General features: G+C 32.7%; 1 protein-coding gene and 1 long non-coding RNA gene across 9 annotated transcripts in view; one reads left to right on the top strand and one right to left on the bottom strand.

The window, feature by feature from the left end:
* LOC143223164 (uncharacterized) overlaps window positions 1-14,600 on the bottom strand; it is a 49,800-nt gene that overhangs the window by 11,248 nt on the left and 23,952 nt on the right. For 4 of the 7 annotated variants that reach the window (XM_076450733.1, XM_076450731.1, XM_076450730.1 and 1 more), the window contains exons 2-4: window positions 11,963-12,741; window positions 1,027-1,193; window positions 207-332 (exon numbers count right to left, since the gene is read on the bottom strand). In XM_076450733.1, the coding sequence (XP_076306848.1) occupies window positions 207-332; window positions 1,027-1,193; window positions 11,963-12,686 (1,017 nt within the window). In that variant the 5' untranslated portion in view covers window positions 12,687-12,741. Of the gene's footprint in view, window positions 1-206; window positions 333-1,026; window positions 1,194-11,962; window positions 12,742-13,274; window positions 13,294-13,543; window positions 13,607-13,756; window positions 13,776-14,600 lie in introns of those variants that run through there. The other 3 variants (XM_076450735.1, XM_076450737.1, XM_076450736.1) reach the window with 3 other exon arrangements.
* LOC143223170 (uncharacterized) lies at window positions 7,788-13,546 on the top strand. Of its 2 annotated transcripts, none has more exons than XR_013012716.1 (2): window positions 7,788-8,035; window positions 11,893-13,546. It is a non-coding gene; the product is annotated as an uncharacterized LOC143223170 (long non-coding RNA). The 2 variants fall into 2 exon arrangements; XR_013012715.1 differs by having other exon boundaries at window positions 7,788-8,039.

The following is a 14,600-nucleotide window of genomic DNA, read 5'->3' as shown; positions in this document are numbered from 1 at the left end:
TATCCTTTTGTAATTTATATATAGATATATAGCGCTTCAAATGAAGAATATAAAATAATAATGTTTTTTTTTATTTTGAAGACAATTTATGAATAGATTATTAGCTTTTATATTTTTTCTCACAGAAACTATTTTATTGTTAATAAAATATACATTTGTGTGTGAATGTGTAAAATAAATACAATAAAATAGTTATGGCTGCTTACCCCGTGAAGTTTGTAGTAGAGTCCACATGCATTACATACAGGTTCTCCTAAACTGTTCCGTCGCCAGAGGGAGGTAGTGTTTGTACGACAGTTAGAACAGGCCAGCCCAACTCGGCGGGAAGCTGACTGAAAAATAGAACAGCTTAGATTTCACAATGTAACTGTAGAGTGATTAGTGTAATCTTAAACGAATAGAAACATCTGAAATATATACAATAATGCATAGTTCACTGTATCAATAGACTAGGACATATTTACACGGATACACTTGTATATAATTCAATGTACTAATTAACTAAGTGCACGTTTATATACACATATGTACCTAGTCTGTTGTTCACCGTTCTGATAAACTAAGTATTTATTTATATATAAACACTAGTGCCTTGTTCACTATGCTAATAAACTAAGTATTTATTTATATATAAACACTAGTGTCTTGTTCATTATACTAATAAACTAAGTGCACTAAATATATATTTATATTAGAGCGTTGTTCACCACACCAATCAATTATTTTCCATTTCAAACTTATACGCAAGTCCAAATCTCAATATAATGAAAGATTAATATTCTTTTACACCGAACATGTGAACCACTCATTTGTTTTGTCAGTTAGATTAATCTACGCATTGTAATTATATTTTTAACATGTTTGTTGCGTAATTTATATTCGAACCAAATCAAACTTTTCACAACATACTGAATTTTTATTTTACTCTGCAGGAACCTTCACTTTAAAAATAATTAATAAATTCTTATTATTATTCAGTAATTTCAGTTACACGTGTAAAAAGTTATTAAATATTTCAGTACTCACTAGACGTCTCTGGTTCTTGATCAATGGCCTGTTGATGCCGTTCATTTTGTGATAAAGTCCACATGCGTTACACAAATAATGACCTGTTCCATCCCTTCGCCATAATGGCGTAGAGATAGCGCCACAATTCACACACTCTCGACCTTCTCCCATAAATTCGCTCTCAGCTTTTGTAAGGAAAATGTAGAAATATATAAGTTTTAATAAAGACATAGGAGAAGCAATAGAGTTTTAAATATTATGAAAATTTTTCTCAATTAGTTGTTTTACTCTCTTTTACTATTTGTTTAGTAAAATCAAGAGATTGCGTAGTTTTTCAACTGACGAGTACGTTCTTGATATCTCTAACAATAGAAAAGTACAATGAAAAACAAACAAACAATTACTTTAAAATCGGATAAGTGATTGAATAATACTCATATACACTGCTATTTAAAGGCTATTGGAATGTGACACAAAACATGTACTTGAACTTGCTTTGAAACACAAATATCGTTCTGTTACATATTGTTACATGAGAGCCAGTTCTTGTCCCCCATGGTGGGACGGCGGTAAGTCTACATATTTACAGCGCTAAAAGTGAGGGTTCGAGACCCCTTGGTAAACACAGTAAGATAACCTAATGTAGTTTTATTATACAATCTACTCACACACTATCAGATGTATATTAATACTCGTAATGTAAGTGTTACCATAAGCTGAACATTTTGTTTACGTTACCACAGCTTGAAATTCTAAAGGATTGCACAATATTACTGAAAGTATTGTTATTTATTTCAAAATTATTTGGCGAGTTGTAATTATTAATTTTAAGTATTGCAAAGTCTATCGTAATTATTCGTACTGACACTGATCATATAGGTGATTTTTTTTTTTTTACCAACACTACGTGATTGTTAATTGACAAATAAAAAGTTACCTGCGCGGTTCGTGCTTTAGTAATAGAATATTTTGTATCCATTACTGATTATTAGTTAATCATAACATATATATATATACAACGTTCTTTACGACATTGCTATGAATGTTCATGTGAATGGCGTAATTTTATCTGAAGTAAGTGATCGGTGCACAATGACAGAAACGTGAGAATATAAGTTTTATCTTGTCCTTCCTATCTAGCTAGAGCCGTTAAGATATTTCCTTTATCAAAGGCTTAACACAACTATATAACATGCACATTTTAAATATGCTTAAAATGTGATAAAGTTTCTTCATAACTGTGTTGCTAATGAAGTAGACTGTGTGCTTATATGAGTATTTAAGAACATATATCAGTTTTGTTGGTAGAATAATTACTTAATATATAAAATAAGATAAACAAACTAAAATTCACATGAACAGATTTATTAGTATATCGTTCAAAACTATTCTCAAAACGGATTAAAAACGGTCATTTAAGATGATAGAAATTGGTTTATGAACACAATACCCTACAAAAATATCCTTTAAAATCCATTGAATTATATAGAAGCCGTTATAGTCTCATACTCTTTGTATAGGTCTTTAGAACGTCTCAACAAAAATTGTATATGTTCTACAGAGATGTATTTAAAATTGTCTAGAGAGAAGTTCTACACAAATTCTTCTAAGTACCTGGATAAGTTACACTTTTTGTACGAATCTTTGTTTGAATAGCCTTTAATTGACGTTAGTGCATCAAATATGCTAATAATTTCACGTTTCCTTTAGCTGCATAGAATATAAAAAATAGTGCAAGGAAACGTGTCTGATATGAATACTTAATGTTGTAGTTTTATAATACCTTTTTAAATATTTAACGTGTCTGAAAAAAAGCACGCATGCATAATTTAGAAAATTGATTTTCCTATCCTTTTCTGTTTCCCTGTGGTACAGCAATATGTCTGCGGGCTTACACTCCCAGAAACCGGGTTACTATACCCATGATGGGCAGAGCACACATAGACCATTGCGTAATTTATTTTTTCTAGTAACGTTTGTGCTTGGACTTTACTTAAATCCACATGTAGTTTACACATACAAACACCTTTGTACTATTTCATAACCAACGAGAGTGAGGCTCTTCAGCTTGGTAGTAGGTTTAGCAATAGTCTGTAAAGTTCAACTTCAAACCTCATTTTTTACGAAAGACTGCAGAGATTTATAAAACATCCCCACCAGGCTGTTATCCATAACTGAAGACATAAACAATTCTTTGGATAACACTTTCTATCACTGATATACCTGAGCTGGTGAAAGCTGATACATTACGGAACTAATTTTGGGTTGACATTTGTTAAGAGCAAAGAAGTTTCAAATTTCAAGAAGCATTTCACTTAGAATTTCTTCTAGATAATTTCTACAAATATGGTTTTCAAATGAGTATTTTGAAATAGTTTTAAAGACTAATTTCCTCATCGATTTTCTTTAGATATTCAATGTAAATTTTGAACACACACACACACACACACACACACACACACACATATAGATATATTTACATACACAAGTCAGCAAATCACATGACAAACACAACCGGTATAAAGTCGTGGTATATTATAGCATGCATCAAAATTTGGTCTTGACATTGTTCGTCGTTTCGTAGGTAGTGTGCTGCAACTAAAATTGATCACGTTTTAGAAAGGTTTCTAAGAGTACTTTTAGACACAAAATATTCGTATACTAAAATTACAAACACATTTTCAAACCGGAGATTTACAATTTATGATACGGGAATATTTTTATTTTTTTACTTAATGGCATTGGAAAACAAATAAATGTGGATCAACTTAAGCCAAAAGGACCATCCAGAAAGAGGCGTAAAACCAGTTGTACTTCAGCCTTGGTAAGCAAAATCTTGTAATAGGTGACAATTCACAAACATAAAAATTAGTGGGAAAAAGACGTCCGCTTATCTAAGGCAACATAATGAGGAAATATTTTTTAAATAAAAAGTGACACAAATCACGTATATAATAACTGCTTCCATGAGCTATCAGTAAAACCACCACATTCCTCACGCAGCTGGAAAATGAAACAAGTATTCATGCGATTACATGTGAAGGCATACAGGTCAACTTGCAACATGTAGCGCATATGGATTTCCGTGAAACAAACTATTGAACGGATACTAGAATTTTGGAAAGCAAGCAAGAAGAAGTTGTGTGGTTTGGACATTATGGCCTTACGACGGAACCTTATGCAATGAAAGCTACGCTTCAAGGATATTGTCAAAACGAATAATCGTTAGATAGAACATACAAGATCGAACATTGAGACATGGACTGTAATGACGTAGTGAGGCTCCAAGATTGTTTCCATATAATTTCTCAATCTCTGTAAAATAGCTTTATAATACACTATATGTTCCATGCTTGCAAACTATATAAAACTATACAATATATATAACCTGATTCGAGTTGACTATCACATTCTAAAACAAATTCGATATTCATTATAATATTTGTAGAAAAATTGAAAAGAATATTAATTAGATCTAAATTAATTAATTTTCAGTCGTCTTTACTCTTCCATTCTTTACTGTTATAGTGGGTCAGTGGTAGGTTTACATACTTACAACGCTAGTACCCGTGATCCAATTTCTTGCGGTGAACACAGCAGATACATCAATGTGGCTTTGCTCTGAAACAAATAGTCAAGCAGTTTTAACTCTTCAGCCCTCTATTTGATATTTAATTAGCAATTAGTTTGTTTTGTTGTGAATTTTGTACAAAGCTACATGAGGGACATTTGCGATAGTTGTCCCTAATTTAGCAGTGAAAGATTAGAAGGAAGGCAGATTGTCACGACGAGCCATTGCCAATTTTTGGGCTATTCTTTTACTCACGAAAAATAGGATTGAATATAACATTATAACGGCTGAAAGGCAAGCATGTTTGGTGTGAGGGGATTCAAACCAGCGACCTTCATATTATGAATCAAGCGCCCTAAACACCTGGCCCTGCCGGGTCAATCAATATCTGGAATCAAAAGATGCAATTTTGGTGAAGTTATGCACGCGTTTCTAATAATAATTTGAGTGCTATAAGTTTGGTCTTATTGGTTTTACGTTTTGAAAAATTACTTTCAAATATCAGGAAAATAGGTGCAGGATGATAAAACGTATATAGGATAAAAAAGGTTTGTAAAATCACGTTTAAAAAGCCATCGTCTTCTTCAGGTGTAAAGGTGTGTGTTTTTCGTATAGCAAAGCCACAAAGGACTATCTGCTCAGCATCTGCTCAGCCCACCGAGGGTAATCGAACCCCTAATTTTAGCGTTGTAAATCCGAAGACATACCACTGTACTAGCGGGGGGCTCAGGTGTAAAGGAAGAATCATAAAAAAAACCCTGATTTTATATCGATGGCCTAGAATATGGACATTTAATTGTAAGTATTTTTTCGCATGTCCAATTTGTTGAAAGATATTTTTACTTGTCTTTTCAATAACATACCATTTTGATGACTTACGATGTGAGAACTATATTTAAAGTATCTTTATAATAGACAGTTCAATGCAATGGTAGACTGAAGAAGCAGAAGCGGCCTGAAGATTTGGGTATTGAACCGATCCTTGTCTTTCATTCAAGACTTCATTAAAATGAAGTAACAATTGTAACCATCGCTTTTAAAATTAGGTTATTTCAAATAATATGCATGAGACGATAATTCGGAATTAGTGAACAAATATCCGAGTTTGTTGGTTAAGATGTACTAGGTACGAAAATGTAGTTCAAGATATTTTGATAATATATCCTTCGCTTCGATATAAGAGTATTTTATTTTTTGCTAAGAAGTTTTTGGTGAACTGGGATGTGAAAGCTAAATATTAAGTATTTTGATATTTGAACTTATTGGGTGAAAAAGACTCCAAGACAATATTGCTAAAATGTCTCTTTTTGATGAAATGTGATATGGAAAGCTAATAAATCTTGATAACAGATACAATTTTGTGAATAAAAAAGGGATTAGAATTTTCGCTAAAATGTTTGTTCTCTCGGGTTGGGATTTGAAATATTAATTCAAAGACCGAAACTATTTCACTCGGTCTGGTAACAAAAAAATTCCTAGTTTACTGATAAGATGTGCGTTTTCGTTGTCTGGAATGTTAAGTACTATAATAATTTTTAAACTTAGTCTGATATGGTGGAAAACTATTAAGTTTGGTGTTAGGATGTCTGTTCTGTTGATCTGGATTGTAAAGAATCAGTTTAAAGTATCTTACTATTATATAGGCATTAAAATGTATGATTTGTTGAGCCTACGTGTGAAAAATTAGTTCAAACAATCTTGATATGTAGATGTGATGTAGTATGGTAGTATTTGAGTTTACCATAAAGATGTCTGTTTCGGTGGATCACAGTATGAAAGGTTAGTTTTGAAAAGGGGTTATTGTGTAATAAAACACTCTGTAGATGAATCTTATTTAGGTCAAGCAAGCTTCGTATGAATAGACTCTTCCGACTGACTGAGGGGTGTACTTATACGCCTGTAAAGGTATACGCCAGCATTAAAACTCTATTTCGCACATATCAAACAGGACTTTTTTCTCTCTCTTGATTTTCAAACAAAAACCTCCAATTGTAAAATATCGATATTTCATTTATTACTATATGTGTGTGTGTGTACCAGAACATTATATATTTAATTACCCATCGTATTGCTATAATAATAGTCCATTTATAGATTCTAGTGAATTTGGAACAATACTTTGGAGTTAATGCGTAACAAAACATATTGTTACGCTTCTTGAAGAACTTAACGGTTTACAGATCTTCGCACTTTGGTCAATAGAACTGGTTAATAAATCTAGTTAGGCCTTATCTCAATCAGCTGAGATAGTGAAACAGCACGTAATGTTATTGATAGTATGGCCGGTATCATATTGTATATAATAATTCTAATGAAACCAGTGCTAATGATTAATAAATATCCTAACAATGTTTTACAACATCATTATTTATGTTGTGCTCATAATTCATAATAACTTTATTACAAACTTTAATTATATATATATAGCACTAGCATTTCATACTTTAATTTTGTATTTTTATTAGAGCATTGATAATGCTTTATATTAAAATAAGTATGCCATAAAATTTGTTATAAACTGCTTACATGTAAACCACATCTATTTACATATATGCATACATATGAGACATACCTGTATTGCAGGTATTGCACGATTCCTTACTTTCGTTCAGAGAATTTTCACAAGTATCGATTATCTATTTCTTTTTACTTTTGTAAATGAAAAAGCGACATCGGAGTCTGTTTGCATCCTTAAAATAATAGCGTGATGTGTGAAACAAAGGTCAACATCTTCATTACAAATACAAACATGCGTATATGTCAAGAGTCATCTTCTCATTACTAGATAGGATAAAAATGGAAGTTAAAGCAAAGTTGTTTAAATCATACGTTTTTTGTGTTCTCATTCAACGACGGGTTTACATGATATGTATAATTTATCACACAGTTTCAACTGGACAAAGCGCTGACTGTCAAAAGTACAGAAAACTTGATCATCGTGTAGTATTTGCTGTGGTGTGTAAATTGTCCACTCAACACTGATGACGTCTCTATGGTGGAATCAAAGTGCTCGTGGTCGGGTAATGGCTGCAACTTTTTTATTTTACTCTTGAGTGTGAACGTAAGTCTCTGTCCATGGCGTCAGCTTTACGGGACAGAGTAATGCTTACGTCAGAGTCCAGGACGGAGTCCTGAGCTGCCGCTAAGACTGGACTTACCAGGACGCCAAATTTATATGAGTGACCTCCCTATCTGTGAGAAACATAGTTTCACAAGCTGCTTTGGTGGCTGTCTGTTTCTTCTCAGAAACCTTCTGTTTAAATATTTCTCGCGTTGGCTTCTCAAGTGGCAATGAGGCGCCATCTAACAAATCCCTCTTCAGAACAAAAAAAAGAAAGAAAGAAGAATGAAAAACTGAAGTGTCGAATATCGTCAGCTCTTTAAGAACGGTTTCTGTCTTTGCTTGAGGCATTGAAAGCCCTATGTCATGAAGTCCCAAAAGTTGAAGACAGCTATGTAGGTACCGTATACATGATCATGACCAATTAATAAGATATAAGAATATCAATGTACCATTAACGAGCTTTTCTATAATGATGTATTTACAGAAGATTCTTCATTATGTCATATCTACAAAGCAACGCTATCTTTAATGTATAATAATGACGTACTGAATGAACGAATACAAAAGTAGTTCAGTACAGTTTTCTTATACACAATCAAAACCACATTTGTGTCGGAATAAACTTAATTGGAGTGTTATCTTATTCAGAATAAAATACAATATTTCAAACTTATAGTTATTTAATAACACTTTCTACTTTAAAGTTCGTTTTTTATTTTGTATACTTTGCGTTTACCTTGACTTAATATCTCAACTTTTCATCTGTTGGGAAACTTTTATTTTTATACATTCCATTTTTATCACATGTTTATGTCTCAGATTCCTTACTGCACCATACCTTTTTTCTTTTGTGTTACTATGCGACACGTTTTCCGTCTTATTGTGCTTCACACAACTTCAATTTTATCATGTTTTAGTCTTTTTACAATTTTTCTATATTTACCAGACCTTTGTATCACATATAAAAATTTTCCCTTTTTAATTTCCCATATAATTTAGAGTTTAATAATATGGAAGTTTTCGTATCACTACGAATTTGTTGTTATAAATTTCATCTTTCTTTCTATCAGATTTCATGCTACAATTTTATTTACCTTTACCATGGCTTTGAACCATAGATTCTTCATCTTTACCAAGCCACTTTATCACACTTCTATTTGCATTCTTGCATGTATCATATTTTTATATATCTGAATATCAACCGATAGAATATAATCAGGTTCTCATGTGTTATAATACTTATGAAGGACAACAATACCAACAAGTGAATAAATACGTATGCTTGGTTTGCATTTTGACTGATCTCTGTCATCACTTAGGGGCATCATTTGGGGTGGGTCTGAAAGGGGTGATCGCTCGTGACAAGCTCTGGAAGGAACCCCAAATGGCAACTCCTGTAAAATTTTTATAGCTAAGTCGGATTAACACTTATAAGCTAGTTGCGCCTTAGCGTATGGTCCTCCAACTGACCTGGTGGTCCACACAGAGTCAGCCTTTCTCTCTTTCTCTATAAGGTTTTGGCGAAATCACGCTTCTGTCATCACCTATAATTAGACATATTGTCAGGTTTCTAGCTCAGTTAATTTAAAATGATTGACTTTTAAATTATTTTTCACAACTTACTAACTTACAAAACTGGTAAGTCAAAAAACTTTCACAGGACACACCTTCATTAACGTTTTTAACTAATTACGCCCCAACTTATACTTCAATAAAGACAATTACGTCAAGAATAACAAAACAACAATAACAAAACCCAAGTCCCATTTTCCAAGTATAAATTTTGAAATGACTGACGAACCACACTTCCAGAAAACGTAGAATAAGTTCTACGTCACACTTTAGACTGGGATTAATCCCATTTTTAGGATGGAATGTGAGTTACAGTTCCAGAAAAAAATAAAATAATGTAAGTCCATTAGCGATCTTTCAATTTTTTGTCGTGTTTTCCATAAATTGATAGAAGTGTTGTGTATTTTCTCGGGAATACTCTAGTTTGACCACTAGGATATTCTCGCGGGTAATGAAAAGTTTTCTATTTTCTTTTTCTTTCAAATATGCTTTAGTATCTAGTTTTAAAGTCACTTAATTGAAAAAGCATCAGACGAACAAGCTGTATACAACTGTTACTTCACTTTAAAAGACAATGGGAGTGGTTTGTATTATGGGCGTGAAACAAAATTACGCATGCCTAACTTTCAATCATAATCATTTATCATGAAACAAGATAACCAGTATTCGTTTTTGTCCCATGCGATTATTTACGTAATTGCTCTGAGTCAGAAAAAAAAAGAGACAAGTACACATAGTTTTTCTATCCAGTTTGCGAAGCTCAAAAATACGCAATAACTGCTTTATATATGATTAAGGTTAAATTCTAGTGCAAAAGTTGAACCGAAATCATATCAGATGTCATGGTCTAACTTTGTATTCTGGGTTTGTCTTTTTGAAGCTAAGCACAAAGCTAAACCATGGGCTGTCTGTGTTCTGTTTATCCGGTTTTTGGTATTTTAAGTTCACTGTGCCACTGGGGGAGCGTTTTGGGTCTTTATTTATTCTACATTCTGAACACTGTCATACTCGAAGAATCTGTAACGTACTAATTTTCATTATTTAATAGTGTTGTACTTTATCAAGCTACAACGTACTAAGTTAAATTACAATATTCGTCACATACCGTGATACCATAAATTATCTTCATGTATTAAAGGTAATATAATGTAATGGCCAACTAACTTCATCTGCTGAATAATATTACGCATTAAATATGACAAGGAGGTTCAATGTTTATTTTATTTTGTTCAAAAAAGGTAGCTTGTATTATTTTATAGCCTCTTCATGCTACCACAAATATGAAAGTAATATTCTTCGAGTTGTTTTTTTCCTTCAGTGTTTTTAACAGGTTTAGTAATGATTTTACTGTTCTTTATAACTAATAGAAATAACCAATCTTTAATTTCAATAGAGATAAATTAATGTTTGAAATTTGTAAATATTTTATCTGTCTTGGTTTGTATTTTATTTATTATCTATATCAATGTTACCTTTTTATTTCTGAAATCGTGAACAACCAACGTAATGTTTCCTTCTTTTTCTTCACAAATGTTTTCAACAAAGCTAACTTATTTGTTTACAAAACTTATTATTTTATTAATTTATTTTAGAAACAGCCAATTTAAACGTATACAGTTTTCAATTTTCCCAATTGTTTTGTCATCATTTTCTAACAAACTTGGACAACTTGTTACAAGGCTGTCGTGCACAAGCTAATTCTATGGCTGGAAAAACATTTTTACTGCACAACTGTCTTATATGTAGCTAAATTTATGACTTAAAATATTTTACTTCTTAGTTTCTCACTACAAAATTATGTTAGTGTTATACAAATTATTTTTATTCCAAGTTATTCTTCACAGAACTAAGATCAGTATTCTATAATCTCTTATCTTAGATAATAATTTTCCTCGGTGTTTTGCAAGTTCAACCGTTTATAAAAACATATAACTCATATATAAAACGCCTTTGTAAAAAGCTAAATTAGTAGTTTAAAATATTCATTCTTACCCTGAAGTTATTATTTGTGTTCTACCATATATTTTATTTCCCCAACAAAGCAGAATTAATATTTCTAAGAGTTCATTCTACTCCATTAGTGTTTAACTAGACCTTGGTGTTTTGCAAGTTCAACCGTTTATAAAAACATATAACTCATATATAAAACGCCTTTGTAAAAAGCTAAATTAGTAGTTTAAAATATTCATTCTTACCCTGAAGTTATTATTTGTGTTCTACCATATATTTTATTTCCCCAACAAAGCAGAATTAATATTTCTAAGAGTTCATTCTACTCCATTAGTGTTTAACTAGACCTTTTGTGTTCCAACAAATGTATTTTATAATTTTAGAATATAAATACATATTTTGATGTTCACAACAAAGGTAACTTCGTTTTTAACACAAAACAGTTAAGGTAGTATCATGTTTTATATTTTTTCTGCCTCCGTAGTTTTAAACATACTGAAACGTTAATTTATAATGACTTTTTATGAGTGTCACACTCACCTTAGGCTTTATTATAGAAAAAATTAGCAACTTCAGATGATAAATTTATAATCTCAACTAAGAGAGAAAGTGTACACTTTCAAAAGGTAATTTTGGTTTTTAGACTTCTTAACGACTATAAAAAATATACTGAACGTTCTTTCATTAAACTAAAAAGATAAAATATTTGTTTTGTCTTTTCTTCCAGTGAAACAACTGATTTATCATACTGAATACAGCTTTAAATCATTTTCTACACTGAGAAAATTAAAACTTACGGGTGGCTCTTCGGCCGATTGGTTGGTTTAATGATCCAATCCCCTGTATTCCGTATTGAAAACCGCTGTTAGCGGTGGCTCCGGTTGCAGTGTCGTAGCTGATCCACCCTGAAGCAAGTTCTGGGCTGAGATAAGGGGAGTACGTTGGCCAAGGCAAGCTGGTGGCTTGGCCGTGTTGTGACGAGAAGGCGGCTAATCTTTGTCCAAACTTCGCTGCATAGTCTTCTGGATTCTGGGGCCATAGGTTAGCGGCTGAAGAACAAGGAACTGCTTGGGCTTGTCCAGTGGAATCTTGGAACTGAAGTGGGTATAGCTTGGTGTGTTGAGATGCGGGCAGGTATAGAGCGGTTGTAGAAGACACTCCTGTTAGGGTGGAGGTTTCTTGGCTTGATGTGTTGAAATGATACTGAGAATTCTGATCACCTTCTCGTATGCTTGATCCAGGAAAGAATCCTAAGGTGGCCAGAGGGGTTGACACCACTGTATTACGTGCTGAGCACACATCGGAATCCGGTTGGGCTGATGACGGATAGTTCGAATGGTTGTCGGGTTTGTAGTTGGATGAGAAAGCGTTATTTGTTTTCGGGCTAGCAGAAAGTTCTCGATGATTGGAGAAATTTTCCGCTTCAGTCTTAACAACTGCTCTTTCCTCTTCATCATGCCTAGTCTGTGAGCCTTCATTGTTAATGTTAAGGCGCCAAGGTCCCAGTTTCCTATCGGCCATATCTTACAGTAGTTGAGAGTTGTTGCAGCCTTCGTTTTCCACTACTATCTGATGTCTGAAAGAAACAATCAGGAGAAAATCATGGATTTATCTAAACAGATGTTTTATCTATGCTATTGTTTACCAACCTCTACAACCGCCGATAGGATACCTCGGAATCTGTTAAGTCCGTTCACATGAAAAATAAGAACACTTTTGTTAAGTAAAAATTATTTTCATAAAGGAATTTCCATTACTTAGTATAAATCATAAGCTTTTCATATTTATATTAAGTTAAAAAGAATCACTTTAAAAAAGACAAATTCAAACGGATCACTTGAGAGATATCAAAGATAAGGAGGTTATCCAAAATACAGTAGAGAATGAACTACTGGACAAATAAAGACCAACAATCTACTGATAGTAAATCGGTTACGATTAGAATTTTACACGTAGATGTCTATAGTACGTAAAAGCCACTGCACTTACTTATTGTTTAATCTCTTAAGCGCTTATAAAACAGAACTTGCTGGGTTTGAAGTTTTTTAAAGAAGAAGAATTTCAAAAGGTGGGTGAAAGTTCGAAAGAGCCTTGCTAAATAATGTTTACCTGTTTTTTTTCGGCCCGGCATGGCCATATGATTAAGGCGCTCGGCTCGTAATCTGAGGGTCGTTACACCAAACATGCTCGCTTTTTCAGCCGAGGGGGAGTTATAATGTGACGGTCAATCCCACTATTCATTGGTAAAAGTGTAACCCAAAAGTTGGCAATGGGTGGTGATGACTAGATGCCTTCCCTCTAGTCTTATACTGCTAAATTAGGACGGCTAGCACATATAGCCCTCATGTAGCTTTGTGAGAAATAAAAAAAATACACACCTATTTTGTTTCATCTTTTTTTCGCAGCACAGAAAATATTTCACAGTTATACACACAAGAAACCTATAAACAAAGAGCTTATAAAAGATTCCACAGAAAATTACAGCTTCATCATTTAATGAACAGATAAAAACATTTCGAAGTTTATTTGTATATAACAAAAATATAAGTTTTCACACATTGAAGAAAATTTAAGAGTGTTATTCTATTTACCATAAGTTTTTCCACGTTTTGAAATGTTGCCACCTAAACCTGGTGTAATATTATATAAACATTGCGAAAAGGTTTGAGTAATTTCTTTAACATTACTTCAGTGTGTAGTCAGTAATTTAATCTATATAAAATTCCGTGTGTTTCACGTCACGCTTGGTTCCTCGAAATAGAGTCATAAAAGCCAAAATAGTTCGTTGATATAATAAGCCTAATGTAAAGAGGAAGTGTGGGATTTTCTAGCCTAGAACCAAGTGTATAAAACCTGTCATTTATTGATCCAATTTTAAACGCAAGTTGTTTCTGAATTTCGATATTTTCAGGTATTACCAACAATTTTAACAAAAACATAACTCTTTAATCAACGACGTCTCTAAACTGAGAAATAACAAACATTTTCTTGGTTTTGTTGTCTACGCATTTCATTTTATACTTTCGATACATAGACTAACAACAGCATTAGGTCTTATTTTTGTTTCTAAGTAACATGACATAACTGTAATCGTTGGAACGTAGTGTTACCAAAACATAATTGCTTTTCTGTATATTAGAAATTGTTGATCTAACCAATTTTACTGAGTTTTAATCTAACTAAATTTATTTCGCGAATGATCTTAATTTTGATTGACACACAAAAGAATTTATCAACGTTTGACTGCCTCGATTGCACTTTTTATTATTTTCGGTGGTCAAGCTCGATTTTTCAAAATTTATTTATTTCAGTTATTTATGAAATGTGAGATTAGATTATACTATGAGGTGGAAGCTGGGGTAGTACTTGCCCCGTGAAATTTGACGGGCAATACGCTAGTAGTTAATTAACTTACGGATTCATTATATGTTTAAA

Source organism: Tachypleus tridentatus, chromosome 8 (genome assembly GCF_004210375.1).
Source record: "Tachypleus tridentatus isolate NWPU-2018 chromosome 8, ASM421037v1, whole genome shotgun sequence".
NCBI lineage: Eukaryota > Metazoa > Arthropoda > Merostomata > Xiphosura > Limulidae > Tachypleus > Tachypleus tridentatus.
This window is presented reverse-complemented; position numbering and strand designations above follow the sequence as displayed.